The 24,717-nt window shown below is 31.0% G+C and overlaps 1 protein-coding gene across 1 annotated transcript; it reads left to right on the forward strand.

Annotated features, from left to right (window-relative positions):
- The first annotated feature begins 13,529 nt into the window (after nt 1-13,529).
- LOC107916897 (uncharacterized) lies at nt 13,530-15,403 on the forward strand. Its single transcript, XM_016846267.2, has 2 exons — nt 13,530-14,153; nt 14,476-15,403. The coding sequence occupies exons 1-2, from the start codon at nt 13,686-13,688 to the stop codon at nt 15,262-15,264; spliced, it is 1,257 nt and encodes a 418-aa protein (XP_016701756.2). The 5' UTR covers nt 13,530-13,685; the 3' UTR covers nt 15,265-15,403.
- The last annotated feature ends 9,314 nt before the right edge of the window (nt 15,404-24,717 follow it).

A 24,717-nucleotide genomic window follows, 5' to 3' on the forward strand; every position in this document is an offset into this window, starting at 1 on the left:
GTGTGATGAACTTTGTTCACAGTCCCCGAGCTCGTAGCTTGACTCCAAAATCTATAAAACAGAAACAAGTATACACACAGTAAGCTATTATAGCTTAGTAAGTCATAAGAAAATAAACATCACAATGATTTAATCAACTTATTTTAAGCTAACCCAAATTTCATTATCATTATCAAGCTTAACCTCAAACCTACAAATGAGATAAATAATACATTTTCTTACATAAATTCTACCTTGGCCGATTACTCACTTAATCAATTTGTCCTAATATCATTCAACTTTCTAAGCCAAAATGTCTTAATATAATCAAACATACACATACACATTTATATAAGCTCAAGAACCATATTATAACATCATGTAGATATACCACTTATATGGTCGAATATACATGATCACATATATACACATATCCAAGAATCAATTCTACAATATTCATACTTTTTTATTTACAAAGCCGAATGCACTTACCAAATTCACATATGATATTCATTTGTATCACACATAATTAGTACTAAATATCAAGTTACTTATTAACCTTATCTCAAGAAAACAACAAGCTATCTCATACCTGACCATTTAGCTCGTTTTACACATCCGTTCACGATTTACCTTTGCCGATGAACCACTTGGAATTGGATAGGACACTCGGATAATCACATATATCATACAATGCCAACGTCTCAGACATGGTCTTACATGTAATTTTATATCAATGCCACTGTCCCAGACAGGGTCTTATTCGCACACATATATCAGAATCCTATGTCATGACATATGTATCCTAACTATTCCTAAGGTTCATACTGGGCTTTTGGACGTCGTAACTCGGTCGAAACCAATTCGGAAACATAGTAATCAAGCTTATTCACATTCAGCTTTACCATAAATAAAATTATATATTTCATTTCAGCATATATACCTTGCATTTAATTGAAACTATGTATGTCTATTTGCTCATAAACTTACCTCGGACGATACAAAACGGAACAGGGCAGCTAGTCGACAACTTTCGCTTTCCCACGATCCAAATCTGATTTCTTTGGTTCTTGATCTAAACATATTCAAATTAAGCTCATTCAAACATATTTCATTCAATTTAGTCCAAAAACACATAAATAGGCAAATTACCATTTTACCCCTGACATTTACATTTTTTACAATTTAGTCTCTATTGCACAAAACACAAAATATACAAAATTTCAATATACTCATGTTGGGCCAAATTTTAACCATACTCATACAAGTCCATATATTTAATTTATTTCACATTTTAGTCCCTCAAATTATTATTTTTGCAATTTAGTCCTAATTACTCAAAATCATCAAAAACTCCAATACAAAACATTTTAATCTAAAACATATATCTTTCATATTTCATCATCAAACAACAAAAATCACAAGCTCTCAACAATGGCATAACTCAAAATATTCACCAAAATAAAAAATTTAAGCATGGGTTTTGTAGTACTCGAAGCAACGATCTCAAAAACGTAAAAATTATCAAAAATCGAACTAGAACTTACCTTGAATCAAGTTGAGAAAGATGACTAAACCTAGCTTCTCTTATTTCTTTTCTTTTGTTTCTATATTCGGTGGATGAACATAATAAAATGATAGCTTATTTTAATCTTATGTTTTATTATAAACATTTTATTACATAATTTAACTTTTTAACCTTGTTTAATTTTATTCATACTTCACCTTCCTATGGCTGAATGTGCCCATGCAAACATCCAAGGGTATAATTGCATTATAAACACCCCACATTAAAAGAACAACTACTATTTGGCCCTTTTACTACTAACCTTCAATATTTCATTTTATGCGATTAAGTCCTTTTATTTAATCGAGCAGCTAAACGAAAAAATTAAATCACGTAAATTTCACAGATATAAATTCACACAAAATAAACACAAAAAATAATTTTTAAATATTTTTCTGACTCGGATTCGTGGTCCCAAAACCACTGTTCCGATTAGGGTCTAAATCGGGCTGTTACACTATGATCTGAGCTATCGGTGTGGCTAGTTAACAGAAGAAGAAGAAGAAGAAGAAAAAAGAGGAAATGGAGATGATCTGAGATGAGATAAAAAAGAGGAAATGGAGATGATCTGAGATGAGATGAGATGAGATGGTGCCTTTGGCCGAATATGGCAAAGAAAAGCTATTGCCTATTGTCAAAACTATTCTTTGTGAAGCTTGCCCTACCACTGTCGTCGCAATCTACAACCTCATGTTGTTGTTGAACCACTCTAGAATTTTTCTCTTCTTCTTCTTCTTCTTCTTCTTGCATAGCGGGATGATAGGTCATCTTTCCGTTACATCTGTAACGTAAAATGGTTAGTAGGACTGATTTGTTATTTTTCAAAAGTTGAGTGACTAAATTGAAATCAAAGTGACTGTTTTGTCAGTTGCATCAAAGTTGAGTGACCGTTGGTGTAATTTACCATTATAATTATTATATTAAATTTAGGTTCTTTACTTAGTTATATTGCTACCAAATGATTTTTTTTTCAAAATGTCACACTAACAACTTTAATAAACTAAATAACAGTGTTAACAATTGTATCTGGATTTTAAAATCTAAAAATCAAATGGAACTAAATTTATGAAAATAAAAGTTTAAAGACTAAATTCTAAATTTGTGAAAACTATATAAACCAATAACATATTTTAACTAATATAAAACACTATCAGCCTTTCAATGGAGTGATAAGTAAGATAATTTGAGTGTTAAATAAAAATTAGTAAAGTATCTATTTTCTTTATCAAGGTTTATCTTTGATTTTGTTATTAAATTAAATAGCTTGTGTTATTGTTATTAAACATAACATTGTTATATATATATATATATTGTTAAATGATGATAAATATTCATAAAAACACTTATTTCAGCTTTAATATATAAAGAAATAAGAATACGGATTTTAATTTAATTGGGTAAAAGAATGGAAGAAAGAAAAAATAATTACTACGATGACATTTAATAAATCGATATTTTATTCATATAATGATCAAAATCATTTAATTTATTGTTTTAAAGGTAAATTCATTAATTCGTTTAATGAACGGAACCATACAATTCAAAGAAAAAAATAATAAATACTCGCAGATGGTGAAGGACAAACTCCATCAACATAACAAAGACTTTAACCTCAGCATCAATAGAACATTATAACACGTTAACAATTGCCTTTTTCACAACTCAAGCACGACATATGTGGAGTGATTGCAAGCACTTAATATGATAAGGAAATTAGCCTTGGATGGTCCAAAGCAGCTTGCAAAAATCGACAAAAAAATCGAGCATTCACTGAAGTAAAGAGGACGACAACAAAATCACCCCTAAAATCACTTGTAAAACTAAGAATACATGCATAAGCAAGACTAAAAAACGTGCTACAAGAGCAAACAAAAACTTCTAAAACTGAAGACTTATTAAGAAACGGAAAAACAAACAAAAAACATATAAAACTTAAGACAACACGAGTCCAAATTGACACTGAAATCATTTATTATTCTAAAATACTCTCAAAACATAAATAGATTAAGAAGTTGACGAAGAGCCATCCAATTTCCAAGAAAAACTACTGGTGGTCGATGGAGTTTTAGCGAATGACAAGCATTGTCATTTGTGCATCACAACTTGTGAAGACAACAAATATACCCACAAAATAGATTTGCAAACTGAAAAGAACGAAAACATGTGTAGTGAATGAGAAGAAGAAATAAAGGAATGGCTAATGAGAGAGGAAAAAGGCAGGCGATAGCCAGCCCGGAAGTTGGCATTATCGCTGAGCAAAACAAAAAATAAAAAGCAAACAAATCATTTAATTTCTTATATGCCCACAATGAGAAACTACTATATTTTGGATTTTTTGATAAGATTAGAATTTTTTGTCCATTGTGATCGAGGGTAAATTTAGGTGAGGTTGACAGTCACTTCAATGCCCTTAAAATGGGAACTTTCTATTTTAGTTCTTTTATAATTTATAAATTTTTAATTAATAATGACAAAATTGTAAGTTAACTTCCAAAAATGGTAAAAACAATTCATTTAATACTTTAAATTTTATAAAAATATAAGTTATTAAACTGGTGAAATTACATTTTAAATATTATAAATATACAACTTAATTTCAATTCCCCTAAAAAAATTTTCTAGCTTCACCTGTAACGACCCAATAGTCAGAGATGTCGGAAAGTACATTCCCGGGACTCCATTCCTGTAAATCGGACTCGTAAATATTTATTTTAAATACATATTTATGAAGCTAGTTGTGTAGTTAATTAGGTTTCGGTTAAGTGAATTTACTTGAATTAAAAGTAATTAGGTATAAGGACTAAATTGCGTATAGGATGAAAGTTGATTTATAGATTAAAGAATAATTAAAGGACTAAAGAAGCAATTATGCCTTATTCCATTAAGTGGATGGCATTAGTGAATTATTTATATAATTTATGTGTAAATTTATTTTAAATATTATAATAGTTAAAGTTAAAATATATTAAAATATTAAGAATGTTAATAATTAAGTAAATGTATATATAATAATAATAATAATAATAATAATAATAATAATAAAAAAAAAGAAAGAAAGAAAGATAAAGCCATACAAATTAGAAAGAAAGAAAAAGAAAAAAGAAAAGAAAGTCACGCATGGCTTTAGGGCTCCAAATTATTTAAAGTTCAATTGGTTAGTCAATTTAGTTCATTTCTTGTTATTTTTATGTTTTTAGAATTCTAGTACCTAGGTTACCCGACCCATCTTGAAATTTTAAGAATTATTAAGTTTTTAAGTGTTGTTAATGTTGAATAATTTTAGTATTAGGGATTAAATTGATAGATTTTTAAGTTAGAAATGGAAAAGGATTAAATTGTAAAACAAATTGTAAAATTTGTGTATTAGGGATTAAATTGTGAAAAATTCAAAATTTAAGGGTTTAATTGAAAATAGGGAATTAAATTTAGTTTAAAGTGGAATTTGTATGAAAATATAGAATTAAATGTGAAGAATAAAAATTAGTCTCCGTTTAGGGACTAAATTGGAATTTAGACAAATATTGAGTAAAAATTTAAATATTTAATATTTAATATTCAATATTCAATATTCAATATGAAATTGAAATAGAAATTTTATTGTATTGATGAATTTTAATTGTTTTAATTCCGTAACTAACGTCATACCAGAATCCTTGACTAAAAAAGGGAAAGAAAAAATCAACGTGGAATAGCTCGGAATTTACGGTTTGTATTTCTATAATCCGAACTTAGTTGTTAATTGTTATAATTTAACTTAATGCATATGGTAAGTGTTGAGGTGAGTAATTGATATTTTGATAATTGATTAATATGGATTGAATTAGTAGATACATATTGAATGTGTTGATTATTGAATTGAAATGAATATATGTGTTAATGTGAAAGTTGGATATTGATTATTATAGATTGAACTTAATTCATTTATATATATATATGATTATATGAAAAATTAGTATTGGATATTGGTTATATCTGAAATATGAAATTAAACCCTATTAACTATATCAGGTTGAGTAGGATATAAATGGCATGCCATAGGATAGGAATAATTCAGAGATTTCTTCGACTTCGAGTCAACGAGGCACTGGGTGTCAATTTTCTTCGGTATAGCCGATGAGATACTGGGTGTCAAATTTATATAGTGCTGGACGGAGTTACTACTTCAGATTTATCCGATGAGGCATTGGGTGCCAAACTGGTGTGTTGGTTGGATCCGTATATCTGTCCGAGTCATGTTAATAATGGCAATTAAATAAAATGGTACTATGATTGATATTGGATGATATTGTATGTGAATTGAAAATGGGATAGTGATTTCCAACATGAAAATAAGATACATGAGTTATGTACTCATGAATTGGATATGGAATGGATAATGTTATTGTTTAAATGATATGTGGATCAAATTGTGAAAAGCTATTATATAGCAAGTGATGAGAATTGAGTATGGTATGAAATGATGTATTCATGAATTGAGTATTGAATAGCTAATGTCATTGTACAAATAAATGTGGTTTGATATGTGAATAACTATTTATATAGCAATTGTGTGAATTGGGACATTGTTTAACAAATGAAATATGATAGCATATGATAGTCATGGTACTAGACATTAGTATGTGCTTAAAATTCAATTGTGCATATAATATTATCTTGTCTTTAAATATTCAGATTATAGAAATACTACTGAGTTTTACTCAGCGTACGGTTTTATTTTTTCCTTGCGCAGATTAGGTACTTCACTTTTGATCATCGATTCAACATCCAACAACGATCCCAAACTCAAATGTGGTGATGTTTATCTTTTGTGTCGGCATGTATCTAGGACATCTAAATGGTAGTTATTTTGTGAATGGATTATAAATGTAATGTTGATTTGGTATATACATATAAACATGTGTTTGTATTTGAAGCCATATTATGGCATGGTAAATTGAACCAAATCTAGATATGTGCATGTGAATTTAAGTTAATGTTTTAGGTAGTTTTGAGTTAGGCCAAATTGATGAATTTTGACATGTTTATAATTTTAAGTTGGTTGATCTTTTGATGATATAAATGTGGTACCAATGAGGGTACATTGGTTAGGCACCTAGGATGATTATTTTAGCATGTTTTGAATGTGTTTGATCGTGTTTTGAACAGGTTAAACGAATGGTTTTTGAGTTGTTTAATGCCCAAGCATGTAGGACTTGATAAATTTGTTGGTAAAGGCATATTTTAGGTCCCCATGGCCTGGCACGTGGGCGTGTGACTTAGCCGTGTGGCCCAAGTTAGAGAGTTACACGGGCACAAACACAGGCTGAAACACGGCCGTGTGTCCCTACTCCGAATGCCCACATGGCCAAACACACGAGCGTGTGACTCACGCGGCCTGACCACACAGGCGTATGAACCCTGCAGTTAAAAATTTCCTAGCTTTTTCCAAAAATTTTCAAATATTCCCGATTTAGTGTCAAATCATTTCTAAAGTATTTTCAAACTCTCAAAGACTTATTAAGGGACTTTATGCATATTAATTTTGAATCATTTTATGATTTTTGAAATGTTTGAAATGAATGATTAGATTACGATTACTTGGTAATGCTCTGAAACCTTATTACGGCGACGAATACGAGTTAGGGGTGTTACATCACCCCTCATTGTGATGAACAAACTTGTATTGATGAGTTAGAATATATAAAATTACTTTCTTTTTTTTTTAAGTTGTGATGAAAAACTTGAAATTAAATTGGAAATCTCAAAGTGATTAATATCGAAAAATAATTAAAGAGAAAACAAAGATTCTCAAGTCTTGAGAACAAAATAGGACTTTGTTTTTAACTTATATTATTTTAAATGTTTTTAAAAAGTTTTCTAAAATTGAATTTAAGCAATGATAAGAATATATTTTTCCTAATTTTAACTTCTATTATTTTAAAGAATTTAATTAATTAAATGTAATAAAAAATATTAAAAAGTTAGTACATTAAAAATTTTAAAATATATGTTTAAAATCTACATTATGCTAGAAATTATATTGTGCCAAAAGGAAAACTTTTTTTGCAAGATTATAAGTCAATACAAGTGGTGAAAACAAACAATATCAACCAAGCACTTTGCAAGTTAACTTGAATTGCAACAAATTTTATTAGAGGGGAGGTATGGACATTGAAACGATGGGATCCGATTATTGATTGGATCGAATTATTATTAATTAAATTAATCAATTTGTTTTTTTTTCAAGTACATTAATCAAATCAAACTTTGTATGTTTTTGTCTTTTGATTAAAATAAGTATAAAACATATAAAAAAGACATTGCTAATGTTCAATCTCTTTTTTTTAATATTATATATAATATATATTATTTATTTTAGTTAATTATCTGATTTTGATCCGAATTAACGATAACATAAATTTCAAAAAGTCATTACCGACCTCTGACTGAATTAAATTCGACTACCGACTGATTAACCGAATTAGATTGGTTTGACCAATTAATTCAATTTTAACCGAGCTATGAATACCCCTAGGTAGAGGTGCTCATGGACCAGGTCAGGCGAGTATAAATATGATATTAACATATGTTATGTTTGCCCAAGCTTGGCCCGGAATATATACCTAAAATTTTATCCAAACCTGCCCATATTATTTTTTAAAAAATATTTATATTATATTATGTTAATATTTATTAATTTTATATAATTTTTATTTATTGAAAATTTTATATAGTCATCTTAAATCATTTCAATATTTACAATAGAATAGTATTATATTTTTAGTATAGATTTATTTTTTTTAATGTGTTCTAAATTACATAATATATAAAAAATAACATAAAATAAAGTATTATAAACTTAAAATAGGTTGGGCTGGGTCAGGCTCAAGTTTTGAATGTTCAAGCACAAGTTCAATCCATATTTTAAACGGGTCTAATTTTTTCAAATCCCTCTTTCAGGCCTAATATTTTTATCCAAAAACTTTTAAATTTTAAATAGAAGAATTAACAAATGTAATTAGATGGTGATGAACTTCCTATAAGAAAGAAGATAAAACAAATAGAATTAAACAACGATTGGACCTTCGGTAGATGAAGCAATAAATCAATTTTACATTTTAAATAAGTCAAAGTGCATCATGTTGAAAGGAATGAAAATAAGGTGGCATACGCTTGATACCATGATATCAGTCCATTATGAATGGTGTACTTATTTTAAGTATTTGATTTTTAATTAATTAGATATCATTCTTTAAAATAAAAAAAATAAATATTATAGTTAATGAATAATATTAACAATAAAAATAATAAAAAATTGTAAAATAAAGTTAAAAAATAATGAAGTCAAGCCCAAAGTGGGCTTTATTCCTAATTTCTATATATTAATAAAGGAATTTATATAGATTAATAAATTAGCATGAGACCTTCAAAAAAGAAATTAGTAATGAGAATATTATCCATTGTATATTCATCATTGTTTATTAAAGATTTGTATTTTGAGGAGTATAATTCGGTTTACTCTTTATTCAAATCGATGTCTCAACTATTATTTAGACAGATATTTGAATATACATATAAATAAAATAATTTAACAATAGTTTATAAACAAAGAGTAAGTCAAAGAGAGAAATCAATGCACCATATTTGTTAATACAGTTCGGATTCATCAATCCTACTCTGCTGAATCTCTCTCAGTGAATGATTTTACTTAACAAAAGTTCAGATCCCTTATTAGCTAAAGTTCAATCTACCATTACACAAACAAGTAATTGTAGCACCAACAATGAACGCATTATTACAAACCACTCACCCCAAATAACCTCACTTACTATCAATAAAAACTTAACAAGAAAGTTAAAATAACAAGTGAAAACAAAAAAAAAAAACTATTTACAAAATACACTTATAAACTGCACCTTGATGTGCAACAACCAACAACCTATTTATAGGCTAACATAAGAGTTTTTAAGCAACATTTTAATAAGCTTAAAACTTTGGTAAAAAGTTGAATTTATCTCTTGAGATTTCTTCAATAATTATCCCATAACTTCATATACAAGTAAAACAACCAACTTGTTCTTCAAGTGAGATAAGGATAAGGCTTTTGAGAATGTGATTGTCATCCTTACTCCTCATTCTTTCCAAAATTCGACCAACATCATTGAGGGTGGATTAAGATATGACTTGAGGATCATTTGCTAATGGAGTCATGCACTATGAAGATCAAAGTAAAAAATGTCAACAATATACTACAACAAATCTATCAAATAGTGACAAATTTTTTATGTGACGCTCAAAATAATGTTACAAAATACACCTAAAACATGACGAATACAAAGAGCCGTCATGTTTAATATTTATAGTATATCTTATATGACAATTTGAAAAACTGTCATTAGTTTATGTTACTAATTGCTAGGCACCAACGTTTAGTTTGTGATGTCTTGACCAAGTTAATGGCGATTATTTAACATCACCAATGTAAAATATTAATAGTGACGAAATTTATATATATTTTTGTTTTTTAAGGTTTTTTTTTTATGTATGTCACTACCATCAATAGCCTTTATTCGTGACAATTTGATTTCTCATGTTCATCATACATAAAAAAGTGACGTGTTATTTTTATTTATTTAAACATAAATTTTTACTCACAATTTAATCTATTTTGTTTTATTTTAATATTATGCATAGTTTATTATATGTTATTTTTAAACACAAATTTATATTCTAGGTGCATAGTTTTCTCATGTATATGCTATACGTGTGATAGAATTTCTAGCAAATATAATGTGTATTGCATTTTATATATATATATATATATTTATTTACTTTTATATTATGATTACTTTTTCTTGGTTGCTTACATCTTAAGTAATGCTATGACTTATAATAAAAATTATCCAAGAAGTATACATATATGAAAATAATATATTTCTTTCTAATTAGTATAAATATTTTAAATGTATATATTATTGCAAAATATTTAATAATCAATAAAATATCAAATTGAGAAAATGGATGTTAAAGTTGACCTCTATAATTGATAAACGTGGATAATTGAAATTTTATAATGTTTAAAAAAATTAACAAATATAGTGATTATCTAGAAGTTAAAAGACTATCAAATATTTATTCAAATTAAATAAATATTAGTGGAATCCAAAACATAAAAAAATAAGTTAATTTTTTTTTATGTTATAGAGGTTGACCCCATGGTAGAGGTGTTCATGAGTCGGATCAAGTCAAGTTTAAGTATGATATTAACATATTTTATGCTAGTCTAAGCCTGGCCCGACTCAAAACATAGGCTTAAAAATTTACCTAATTCCGCCCATATTTGTAAAAGATTGAGCCAAGCCCATTTTAGGCCCGGCCATATTATTTTTTAAAATTTTTAAAAAATATTTATATTATATTATTTTAATATTTAATAATTTTATACACTTTTTATTTATTGAAACTTTTTATATAATCATCTAAACATTATTTTAATGTTTACATAAGAGTTGTATTATATATTTAGTATATGTTTATTTTTTAATGTGTTCTAAATTACATAAAGTATAAAAATAATATAATATAAAGTATTATAAACTTAAAATCGAGGCGGGCTTGAACCTAATGTTCAAGCATAAGCCTGACCCATATTTTAAACGAGCTTAATATTTTTATCCAAATCCTCCCAAATTTTGAGCGGACGTTCGCGCCTAGATAGGTAACCCGACCCATGAATAAATCTATCCCATGGTCTCTAAAATTAAGAACCTTGACACTCTAAATTAAATATAAAAAAATTAACGTTTAATAGATAAAATATTATCAAATAAAAATGAAATGTTAAAAATAAAATAAACAAAAAATACTGTAATCTCTAACTCAACTTAAGTAAAATATTATAATTAAAATAAAATTGTCACCATGCTAATAAAAATTAATAATAAAAATAAAATAAATCCCAATACAAAATAACTCATGAAAGTTGAAATAAATTTATAATATATTGGTAATCTAATTTATAATGTATAAATTTATTTATTTATAATTTATATGTTAAAAGTAAAAAAATAAATATATTTTATAATTAAATTAAATATTAATTTTTATAAATACTAATTGCATCTAATCAAATTGATTCGGTTCAACACAAATCCTTTATAGATAAATAGTATAACTCATATCTATTTGAGAAATTAAGATAAAGAAAATCGATAAATTAAAAATTAGTATTTTGTATTATCTATATTTCTCTTTTTTTTTTTAAATCAATAAAACCAAAAATATAATATAAAATAATTATATTAATAAATTATTAATAATGTTTATATTAAATCTTAAATATAAAATTACATCCAGTATTAGTAAAATAATTATTTTATTAATAATATTTTCATTATTAATATAATAGTTATTATCACTTAACTATTAATAATATAAAGTATTAGTATTAATAATGTTTATAAATTTTTATTCATGTTCAAATGATAAGTTATTTTTATCTAATTACTTAATATTTTACTATTGATTGATTCTCACCTTTTTTATTTTCATTACTTTTAAAATATTATTTTATTCTTTCAACTATTTTTAAAATTAATACTTTTATGGTAAATTATATCAATTATCATTTAATTTTTAAAAATTATGTAAATATATTATTTAATAAATTTAACAAATAAAAACATAAAATCATATGCAACACACGTAGCTTTAGAACTAATTCAAATAAATACTACAAAAGTAACTTCTAGCAAATTAAAAAACAATCAAAAGCACAAATAATTAAGATATAACAATAATTAAAATAGTCAATTGAGTTTTAGTTCAATTGACATTAACATTATTACCAATGCGGAGGACGTAGATTTGAGTGCATTAAAGCGTATTATACTCGTATTTATAAGTTGAAGATGGACTATGAATTATTCTAAACATTATGTAAAAAAACAATAATTAATAATTAATTAAATTTTATCAAAATATCTAAATTGCCTTTAATTTTGAATATCTAAATGACCCCTACTCCTAACTTCTAATACTTAAATTACCCTACTTAGTCCTAATTTCTAATGACCCAAAAGAATATTACATATAGAATATTTTGAATTTAATTTAAAAGAATATTTATTTCCCTTTACTTTTACTTTTTTTCAAATCCCATTAGAAACCATTAAAATAATTTCATTTTCTTTTATATTTAAATTTCAATTTTTTATAATTTGAAAAAGTCAGTTAATTACATATGATTTATTTCCTTAATTTATTTTCAAGGAATCAACTAATAGAGCAATTTGTTTTTATTATTGCAATCTTAATAAAAACGAAATTAAATTAGGATATTTTTATGAGTTAAAAAACCATATTTTATATCACTTATTTTCACTAAATGTTTCCCTTTACAAAACAAATAATTGATTTTCAAAAGGTAGAATATGAGTTTTCTACTTTTTAAAATTAAAATATCCTAATTCAAATATAAAAATAAAAAAATATCATTTAAAATTTTAATTAAGTAAATCCTAAAATTAAAATTTATATTCTAAATAAATATATTAAAATAAAAACAGGGTTTAGAAGTAGTTAAAAAGAAAAGCAAGAGAGAGGGGTAAATGTATAATTAAAAGTGTTACCAAATTTATTGCATTAAATTTAAAATTTTAGATGGAGTAAATTGAAAATCTTGGAAGTGGTGAACTTTAGAAAGAAAATTTACCATTATTTAAAACAAATTAATTAATATGGCATGGATTAGAAAAGGCAGCGGTTTCAAAAGTGGGAATGGGTAAATACAAAATTTTAAAACCGTTGAACGATGGTTTGTTGATGATGACACATGAAACGGGAATTAGAGTTGCAAGGAGTGCCTGAATTTTATGAATCTGTGATTCCTGCCAAGTTAATATAAAACAGGAATTAATTGGTGAGAATTAAAAATAATTAATTATCCGCGGTCAGTTAAGGTTGGCTAATAGCCCAAACACGTTAATGTTATGTACAAAGTAACCGCAAGACTGTTTTTGTAGATGCTCAAATGACTTACCCCTTGCGAACCCAAAAGAAAAAGGCAAAAACATACCCTCTCATCTTCTAAAATACCCTTATATTCCTTACGCTAAAAGTGATTCCTTCCTATCTCTAAACTTCCATAATCATCTCGAAGATGGTAAAGCTGGCAGAAAAGATTAATATGTTGATCAAGAAAGGGTTTTCGGATCTTGATTGGCGTCTTCTTTTCTTGTTAATCGTTCCTCTTTCCATTCTTCTTTTTATTGCTCTATCATCTACACCGTCCATCCATTATTTTTTCCCCCTCCGGTCTTTTCTCTTCACCACTCCATCTCCCGACGTAACTGGTAAGTTGCGCCAGTCGAGGATGGCGATGTGCTTGGTGGGTGGAGCCAGGAGGTTCGAGCTCACTGGACCCTCCATCATGGAGAGGGTTATTAAAGAGTATCCTAATGCTGACCTTTTTTTGCACTGTCCCATGGACAAGAATGCCTTCAAATTATCGCTTCTTAAAACTGCACCAAGGCTGGCTTCGGTGCGAATATTTGATCAGAAAATTGTGCCGCAGACGGCGGAGCAAGTTCGAGTCCTGACGGCCGCCAACTCCCCTAATGGTATCCAGGTACAAACTGTCAACTGTTTTAACTTGGTTACATCGAATTTGACTTCAATTGGGTTTTCTTTTGAAAAGATGAAGTTTTAGGCCCAGCCTACACATTCTCATCGTTTTGACTTTTCCAACTTAAGATTCACACGTGCCTTGTTTAATTTTTATTCATCTAGACCAATTCAATATTAGTTAGTGATTGTATTCAACAGATGTGGTTTTTCCCTTAATAGTCACCAATTTTTATTCATCTAGAAGGTTACCTTTGACGTGCTTCTTTATAAGACTTTTTCTAGTTTTAATATAATTATTTATAAGACTGATTTTTGCGGTACAGGGACTTCTACAGTATTTTAATTTGGTTGAGGGATGCCTGACAATGATCGATTCACACCAAAAACAACACAACTTCACCTATGATTGGATCGTCCGCACCAGAGTAGACGGTTACTGGAATGCGCCCTTGAATCCCCAACACTTCGTTGCCGGCCGATACACCGTCCCTTCAGGATCTGTCTACGGTGGCCTTAATGACCGACTTGGCATCGGCGACTTTTACACTTCCAAAGCTGCCCTCTCCCGACTTTCTCTCATCCCCAAACTTGACTTAGCCGGGTACAGGCGACTCAACTCAGAATCAGCTTTCAAAGCACAACTCACCACCCAAAACATATCCTACGTAGAAAATAGATTACCCTTCTGCGTCGTGACGGATCGGAGGTACCGATTCCCGCCTTCCCATATGGGAGTTCCGGTGGCGGCGTTATCGAGCCCGGGTCCACTGAGTGGGGCCAAATGTAGGCCCTGCACTCCTGTTTGTAAAGGGCGTTGCGTTGCCGATGTGATGTCGTCGCTTGACAAGAGATGGAGCTGGACCAACTGGCGTAACGGGACAATTGAGCTATGCGATGCTCACGGTGGGTGGGAGGATCGATGGGAGATGATCTTCGATAGAGTTGCCGGTAAAAAACTGGCTGAGGGGAGGCGGCAAGTAAAGGATTTGATGTTTGAGGAATGCGTTGCTGATTTTAGAGAAATGAAGAAAAAGGCTGTCAACTGGGAGGCACCTACGGCTGAGGAGATCTGTGGACTGGGGTTGAAAAATCACACCAAAATGATTCTTTGAAGTTAATATTATATATACACACACACTTAGTGTAGGGTATATTTCAGATTAGTTAGGTTGTAAATTTCTAAATCCAGAATCAGCATTTTGTAAAGGAACTTGCATTGGCAGAATCAGCGATTAAGTTTTGGAGGCCTAATTAATTTTCTTTTAAAAATTTAAAGAGTTTGGGGCTATGTTTTACTCCTATTACGATGGATAATTGTTTTTGTAGATTGAATATTTTCGGTTAAGACTTGATCTCAATACAAGTGAAGAAGAGTAAGGGTAGTTTAGTATTATTTTTTAAAGGTGTTTGGGGAAAAATATATTTAAGTATTTAGTATTACTGTTAAAAAGTGTTTTTAAAAAATAAAATATTTATTTTAGATATTATATTATAAAGTAACAAATATACATTTAAATAATGTTCAAATTAGTTAATATTATCATATTTTAACAAAAATATAAAAAATAATTTATTATAACTTCTTGTTAATATCTTAATATAAAATATAAATTTTAAGTAATTAATATTAATTATTTAAAATTTAATTAAAATTATTATATTTTAAATATTTAAATATAACCATTAATTATTTATAAAAGTTAATTAGAAAAATGGAAAAAGAATGAAAAAGTAAATTAGCTTTGAGAGGTGTTTTTGTCAAGAAAAATAAAAAATTTTAACTTTTTTCTTTAAGCAAAAGTATTTTTCAAAAATCAAAATTTTCAAGAAATTTATTTATTTAACACAACTTTAAAATTAAAAGTGTTTTTTAATTGAAAAATACAGCTAAACAAAGTCTAAAAAAGCTCTGAGCAAGGCAAAGCTTCCAACAAACTCGATACAATTGAACAAGAGCTAATTCTCTAACTACGAAACGGAGGCCCTAATTGGGTAGCTCAAAACTAGAACTCCATCTCGAATTCTTTGAAAATAGATTTTGGACCTACTTAAAATTTTAGTTTAGAATTTTAGTTTAGATGTAGAGATTAAATTCTCAAGAGTAAATTGAATTTTTTTTAAATTATAATAATTGGGCGAAATCCAAACAATAAACGTAATTAGCGCGACTCGAACTCATACTACACCTAGAACGATAAACATCTTTAACCATCAAGCCATCACATAAGGTTCAGAGTAAATTGAATCTTAGTTTAAATGCAAGGACCATGAAATGGAATACTCAATTAGCAACTAATGTTAGGAACTTAGGAATTAGTTAATAAGTTATTATATTAAAAAAACTGAAAAAAAGAATTAAAATGGAAACGACAAAAGAAAGAAAAGTTGAAACTTAAAAACGTTGGTGTTGGACTAGTTGGGCCAAACAATTTTCTTTGGTTTATAGAGATGAGTTGATTGAAGGTTATAAATTCTTTTATGGGGAACAACTGATAGGGGGTTGGACTTTTACCTACACTGATAGTGCTGTTCAATTGGAATCAAGGATTGCAGTAGCTAGGGGAGTACAACAGTTGGGGGAGTTAAGTGCGATGAAAATAGAGATTGGGCCTTTGGTTATAATTGATTCTTAGCAAAATGCTGACTTTTTGACACAGAATTTTGGGGTATTTTAGATGGCCTAAAACTCATCAATGAAAATGTCATGATAAGGTGATAATCCAATCAGATAATTTGGAGGTTGTTAAAGTCATACATGAAAATGTTTTGAAGACTTCAAATTCTACTCTCATCAGAAGAATCCACTGTATATTGTCTCAAGAAGGTCAATGAATATTAAGATACATTCTTAAGGAGCACAATCAAAGCATGAATTGTTTAGCCAATTTGGCCTTTGCAGAAAAGGAGGATTTACAACTATTTAAAACCCCTCCATGAGAAGCATTAGAATTTCTTAAAACAGATAAGGAAAGAAGTATTTGCATCCCTCAATCTTTTTCTCTGTAATTTAGTATAGTAATATCTTTTTATTCATACAAAAGAAAAAATGTTGGTGTTGGTTTTAGAATACATAGGAAAATAATATAAATATTTTATACGCAACTGTACATCTATCAAGTTATTATAGGGAGAAAAAAAAGAGAAAAACAAAAACGAGTTAAAACATTGTCTAGCTTGATCTTGCATTTAAATTCAATTCTACACCCACTACAACTGTTCACTCACAATGAAACCAATAAATGCTGCTGAACAGTCTTATGTTATATTAGTTACACCATAATTTTTTATTAATCTCCGTAACCCTTTCAGGTTTATCCTGTGTAAACATTGAAGACACTCGACTGAAAAAGGAAAAAAAAAAGAATCAAGTCCCTGGGTTTTGGTATGTCATCTAGATTGACATTGAAGTTTTGGGCTACAATTTCGCTTTTTACAATGAAACAGGCTAAGGATAAGAGACAATGAGTATACGATAGATATGAATGTATGAAAGAGAAATAGTTTGGTTTTAACTGCAAATTGAATTGGTAGAAAATTCAGTGAGCCGCCATTTTCTTACTATAACAACCGATTGCTCAAACAATACTAGAAAATAAACTATTATCATACATATATAATATATTTCTACATCATACAAGTCAGTACTATGTATGTTAGTTTCGGTTCTCTCTATATGACCCTCAGTAGGCTTTTTTTTCATTGGAGATGAAGATGCTTAAATATAAATATATGTATATATATATAAATCAGCTAAAACCTTTAAAGCACCACTATTTAGCTTTTCAAGACGAATTAAGAAATACAGATTTAATCAACACACGTTGGGGTAGATTTGTTATCCTAAACATAAAAAACTTGATTGTCCTTACTAGCACAAGAGGCTAAGCCCCTGCTTGAATAGTTTCGGAGGGCCTTGGTCTGGTGGGTGCATAAATTTGCAGTTAGGGCATGCAGGTGATGACTTACAAAGCATCACCAACATGTGGCATCTCATGTACACTGTTGCAACAGGTGATCAACATGTGACTTGGAAAGTATCTTCATGGACGAGTTGAGGTGCCAATTTTGGATGATAAACAAGATCGCTTAGCTTAGGGTATAGGTCAGATGCAAAGCAGAAAAGAAAGGAGATGGAAAGGAGGCAGAAGAGACGAAGAGTACGACTGAATGGGGCAGAAATCGAGTGGGAATCAATAAGTTTTCCCTATATATCCTATACATTTGTGTCAGGTGGAGTTATTTATCCTGAATTGAAGATGACAAGAGAGGGAGCAACTGAAGACACAATGGAAAATTTGAATATCAATGTCATATCTGAAAAGAAAGTAATGAAACGTGACTTAGCAAGCATTCGCCCTTATGAGCTTAGAAGTGTTCTGAACAACTGGACTGCGGAGGAAATTTCTGTAGTTTTTAGTGCTAATACAGAGTAATGTTCAAAACACACTTGTTGTTTCAAAGCCTAGAAGCAATAAGAATCTTTTGCGAAATAGGCTCATGTTCAAAACGTTTATTTCTATATAAACACATTTTCATGTCTTATTCTGAGCAAATATTCTTTTATCTTGAGCAAATTTTCTTTTCTTGCATTTCATTTATAATCATACCATACAAATAAAGCTATACTTAGGTTCATTTGTTTGTTGGATATTCTTTCGTGCCTACAATAGGTCTCTAGATATCAATGGCATGAGTGATGCTGTTACAAACTCGGAGTTCCTTTTTTAGCGAGACGTGTGTCTGGAGGGATCTCAGGATTTTGAATATGATGAAGACTGTAGCTTACCTTCGGATTTTTTAAGGATAGTAGAACAGGAGGAGAAACAAATTCTACCCCATAAAGAGACAATCGAGAGTGTGACCTTGGAAGAGGGGAAAGAGGTGAACATTGGAACTTGCATAATTGAGGAAACAAGACGGGACCTCATTGATTTACTGCAAGAGTTCAAGGATATCTTCGCGTGGTCATATCAAGACATGTCAGGGCTAAGCGCTGATATTGCGATGAATCGCGTCCCCATAAAAGAAGAGTGCAAGTCTGTTCAACAGAAGCTTTGAAGGATGAGACCTGATGTTGCAGTAAAAATAAGAGAAGAGGTCAGGAAGCAATTTGATGCCAGGTTCTTGCAAGTTGTTAATTATTCATAATGGGTGGCTAACGTCGTCCCTGTCCCTAAGAAAGATGGAAGGATGAGGATGTGTGTAGATTACAGGGATTTAAACAAGGCCAGCCCAAATGACAACTTCCTCTTGCCTCACGTCGACACTTTGGTGGACAACACTGCAGGTTACTCGCTATTCTCCTTCATGGATGGTTTCTCTAGGTACAATCAGATAAAGATGCATCCTGAAGACATAGAAAAGACCACATTCATAACCTTATGGAGGACTTTTTGCTATAGGGTGATGCTATTCAGGTTGAAGAATGCGGGAGCAGCATATTAAAGAGCTATGGTAACCTTGTTTCACGACATGATGCATAAGGAAATCGAGGTCTACGTAGACGATATGATCGCAAAATCCCGAACAGAAAAGGAGCATATACAGGTTTTGAGGAAATTGTTCCTGAGGTTGAGGAAGTTTCAGCTAAAGCTTAATCCAACAAAATGTACTTTTGGAGCTAGGTCAGGGAGGCTGCTTGGTTTTATAGTTAGCGAAAAGGGAATTGAGGTTGACCCTGACAAAGTCAAGACTATACAAAAATTGCCTCCACAGTGCACTCAGAAGGAAGTTCAAGGGTTTTTAGGAAGACTAAATTACACTGCCCAATTCATCTCACAATTGACGGAGAAATGCGACCCCATATTTCGCCTCCTCAAGAAACACAACCCAAGCATGTGTGATGATGAGTGCCAGAAAACCTTTGACAAAGTTAAACAGTATTTTTCTAATCCCCCGGTGCTAATGCCACCTAGCCTTGATAAGCCATTGATATTGTATTTAACAATATTTAAAAATTCAATGGGATGTGTGCTCGGTCAACATGATGAGACGAGAAAAAAAGAAAAGGCGATATATTACCTCAGTAAGAAATTCATTGAGTATGAAATGAGATACTCGTCAATTGAAAAATTGTGTTGTGCCTTGGTTTAGACTACCTGGAGATTGAGGCAGTACATGTTATACTATACGACATGGTTAATCTCAAAATTAGACTCTTTAAAGTACATGATGGAGTCAGCTGCTTTGAGTGGAAAGATGGCTCGATGGCAAATTCTGCTTTCCGAATTCGACATAGTTTATATGAGTCACAAGGCTATAAAAGGGAGTGCAATAGAAAATTTTCTAGCCAGCAGATCTTTGGAAGATTATGAGCCTTTAAACTTTGATTTCCCAAATAAAGATCTAATGTATGTGGCAACTACTGAAGAGGACACCCCAGAAGATCATCCGTGGAAACTGAATTTTGACGGAGCATCAAATGCAGTTGGTAATAGAATTGGGGCAGTGTTGATATCCCCAGGTGGAGATCATTATCCATTCACTTGCAAATTAGATTTTAATTGCACAAATAATATGGCAAAGTACGAAGCATGTATCATGGGAATCTGCGCAGCAATCGAACGTAAAATCAAGGTGTTAGAGGTGTATGGAGATTCTGCACTGGTGATCTATCAGTTTAAAGGTGAATGGGAAACAAGATACCCAAAGTTGATCAACTATCGTAAGCTAGTTAGGGATTTGATTAAGGTGTTTGATGATAGCACTTTCTTTTATTTCCCGCGAGACGAAAACCAGATGGAAGATACTCTGGCTACGTTAGCTTCTATGATCAGAGTAAATGAACGAGAGAATATGAAGCTGATCCAGATGAGTATTTATGAGGCTCTAGCTCATTGTTGCAGTATAGAGGATGAAGAAGAGAGAGATGATTATCCTTGGTATCATGATATTTTACGATATGTGAAAAGCCGTGAATATCCTGACCAAGCAACTGAAAATGATAAGAGGACGTTGAGAAGGCTAGCCAGTGACTATGTCTTAGATGGAGAAATCCTGTATAAAAGGAGGAAAGATCAGGTGCTGTTAAGATGTGTTGATGCTATTAAAGCTAAGAAAATCTTGGAAGAAGTCCATGAAGGTGTTTGCGGGACGCATGCCAATGGGTTCATAATGGCCAGGCAGATTATGAGATTCAGGTACTACTGGTCCACAATAGAAGCAGATTGCATCAGCTATGCCAAGAAATGTCATAAGTGCCAAATTTATGGTGACAAGATCCACGTGCCTCTTTCGCACCTTCATGTCATGATTTCAACGTGGCCTTTTTCAATGTAGGGCATGGACGTTATAGGGCCGATTTCACCGAAGGCTTCTAATGGACATTGACTACTTCACCAAGTGGGTAGAGGCTGCTCCATATGCCAACGTCACAAAGTCGGCAGTAAGCAAGTTATTGAAAAAAGAAATCATATGTCGATATGGCATGCCAAAAAGGATCATATCTGACAACGCGTTGAATTTGAATAACAGCATGATAGTGGAGGTTTGCAGGCAGTTCAAGATTAAGCACCACAACTCGTCACCTTATCGCCCAAAAATAAATAGTGCGGTTGAGGCAGGCAATAAGAATATCAAAAAGATCGTGGGGAAATGACTGAGACTTACAAGGATTGGCATGAAAAGTTACCATTTGCTCTTTATGCCTATTGAACATCTGTCAGAACTTCTACCGGGGTAACACATTACTCATTAGTTTATAGGATGGAGGCAGTTTTGCCCATTGAAGTTGAAATTCCTTCTCTCTGGGTTTTATCAGAGTTGATGCTAGATGAAGCAGAATGGATTCAGTCCCGGTATGATCAGCTGAACTTGGTTGAAAAAAAGAGACTGAAGGCTATTCGTCATGGTCAAATATATCAGAGACGAATGATGCGATCTTACAACAAAAAGGTTCATCCCAGAGTATTCCATGAGGGGGGACTTGGTATTGAAATAAATTCTCCCTATGCAAAAAGATTTCAGAGGGAAATGGATGCCAAACTGGGAAAGACCTTAAGTGGTAAGGAAGGCTTTTTCTAGAGGAGCGATGATATTAACTGAGATGGATTGTAGGAACCTGCCTAACCCAGTAAATTTAGATTCAGTCAAGAAGTACTTCACTTAAGAGGTGAAAACCCGCAAAAGGCACCTAAAAAAATGAAAAGAAGAGGCTGAGGTGAAAATCCGCAAAGGGCGTCTTGAGACCAAAGGGGTTTTGAATTGAAAACCTGAAAAGGGCAATTCAAATTTTGACCAAGGATGGGGTATGAGGTAGTTTTGCTATGCTGGAATTAATAAAGAGGAAGTATGCATATCTTGGGGCATCGACAGAATACGTTAGATCTCCTAGGCACATGATAAGCTCAAAATGGTCCACGTGGAGTTCATGCGGAGGAGCATAGTCTTCAATATCTGGGGCATTCATTTTTGTTCCCCTTTACATATTTTTGTACTTTGGCAATATTTGCCTCCTATAATTAATCCATTTTTCTTGAATCTTGTTCCTAATAAACTTCAGTTTTGTCCATCTTTATCTTTGTGTTCACGTACTTGTATTGAAATAACGATTAATGGACTAATAATACTTTTACAAAAGAGGTTTTTGTATATTACTCTGGAAGTTTCTAAATGGTACAGGAACCTGAAACAGGACTATCGTTTAGAACTTACCCAGTTTAGGGGTGGAATATTTGTGTTCAAAATGGGATTGTCTCTTCAGTCAAAGATATTGATTGAATAAGAAAATAGGATATTGTGTCAACCAAAGCATAATAGGGGATCATGATATTCCTCATTAATATAAATGTCGGGTATACACATCTGGTCATGATGCTCAGGTGTGGGGTAATAGACCAAGTTAATGAAAGTTTCTGTAATACCCCTACCCGTATTTATTGCCGGAATAGGGTACGAGGCATTACCGGAGTTTACGAATTAATTTTTTTTTATATTCAATATAGCCCTTTTATAAATATCTAACTTTCCCTGTAATATTAAATCGAGACCAATCCACATCAACCAAATCAATTCAACATATTTTCATGATAGATTCATGCATTTATATAAGATAACGTCATCACATATCTATAACCAGGTTTGTTAACCATACTAATGGCTAACTTTACATTCATTTCACGTTAACATTTACTTTGTTAGCTTATACATGCCATTGATTTCCAAAATAAAGTTTCTTTATATACCGAAATCCTGAGGTTGACAGTGTGATGTGTCTCCGACCAAATCCGACCTCCGAGCTCTTAACACTACAAAACAGGGAAAAAGGAAACGGGGTAAGCACTTTGTGCTTAGTAAGCTCATGTAACAAGAATTATACTTACCTAATATTTTCAATACAATACAATAAACATCCATATATCCATTCAATGCATTATTACCCTAATATGCACAAACTCAACATTCAAGTTAGTACAATAATTTCCATGTACCAATAATATATACCATAATTGATGAGCTCTTCAATACCATGATTTCCATTTCCTTGTTATTTTTCCATATTTATCCCATTAAATTTCTTGGAATTTTCGATGGATTTTCAAAGGTACACTTTTAATGTACAATTCCGAGTCTGTCAATTCATATTCATGTGCGCACATTTCCATTTCAGAGAGCACACTCCCGCGAACCTCAACCTTGCAGCGGGATTACCAGTCCAGGCTAAATCCCCTGCAATATAAACTCATAGAGTATTGTCGGGATTACCAGTCCAGGCTAAATCCCCTGCAACGACAATTACTCTAATGAGCTTGGATCTGAATTACTAGTCCAGGCTAAATTCAGACCCTAATTCGGATTACCCGTCCGGGCTAAATCCATTTTACACATATTCTTCGGCTGGGCTATATCAGGATAGGATCACCCATCCGGGCTTGATCCTTTTTACCGTCAATTCCTTTTCAGAGATCCATCGAATTTTCCTTTCATTCAACCGGGATTTCTTCCCATTTTATCAAATATATCAATGTTTTATTAATTCTCATACAATGAACATTCAAATCATATTCACATCAATAACATACAATCTCAAGCATTTAAGAATATAATTCAAGTTACACGAACTTACCTTGATACTTGTTTGTAAACAGTAAAAATCTATTAATCTCGAACTTTTTCCTTTCCTCGATCTAGCTTCGTATTTGAATCTTTTGGTGCAAAAATTATGAAATACTAGCTTAGAGAACCCTCCTATGGCGTTTTTAGCTGCTGGAATTTAAGAGAAATGAAGAGAAATCTAGATATTTCCTATTTAGTCCTAGTTTTATTTAGTTAATTTTGCAATATTCCAATTTTACCCTTAATTTATCAATTTTTCTGCTGATTTCATACCCTTGCCGTCCAGCCCAAATAACTTTTGGGTCTAATTGCCTTTTAAATCCTTTCTCATTAGACTAATAAGCTATTTAATCACTCTAGCAACTTTTACACCTATTACAATTCAGTCATTTTCATTTAATTGACTACCCAAACATTAAAATTTCCTAACGAAATTTTAATACCACATTAATAACATTTAATAAATATTTATAAAATTATTTTCGACTCGGTTTTACGAGATAGAGGTCCCG

The sequence above is a fragment of the Gossypium hirsutum genome, chromosome A01 (genome assembly GCF_007990345.1).
Source record: "Gossypium hirsutum isolate 1008001.06 chromosome A01, Gossypium_hirsutum_v2.1, whole genome shotgun sequence".
Lineage (NCBI taxonomy): Eukaryota > Viridiplantae > Streptophyta > Magnoliopsida > Malvales > Malvaceae > Gossypium > Gossypium hirsutum.

Coding starts and splice junctions, on each gene's coding strand:
- LOC107916897 (XM_016846267.2), top strand. CDS start 13,686: ATGGTAAAGCTGGCAGAAAAGATTAATATGTTGATCAAGAAAGGGTTT. Junction 14,154..14,475: donor ACTCCCCTAATGGTATCCAG/GTACAAACTGTC, acceptor TTTGCGGTACAG/GGACTTCTACAGTATTTTAA.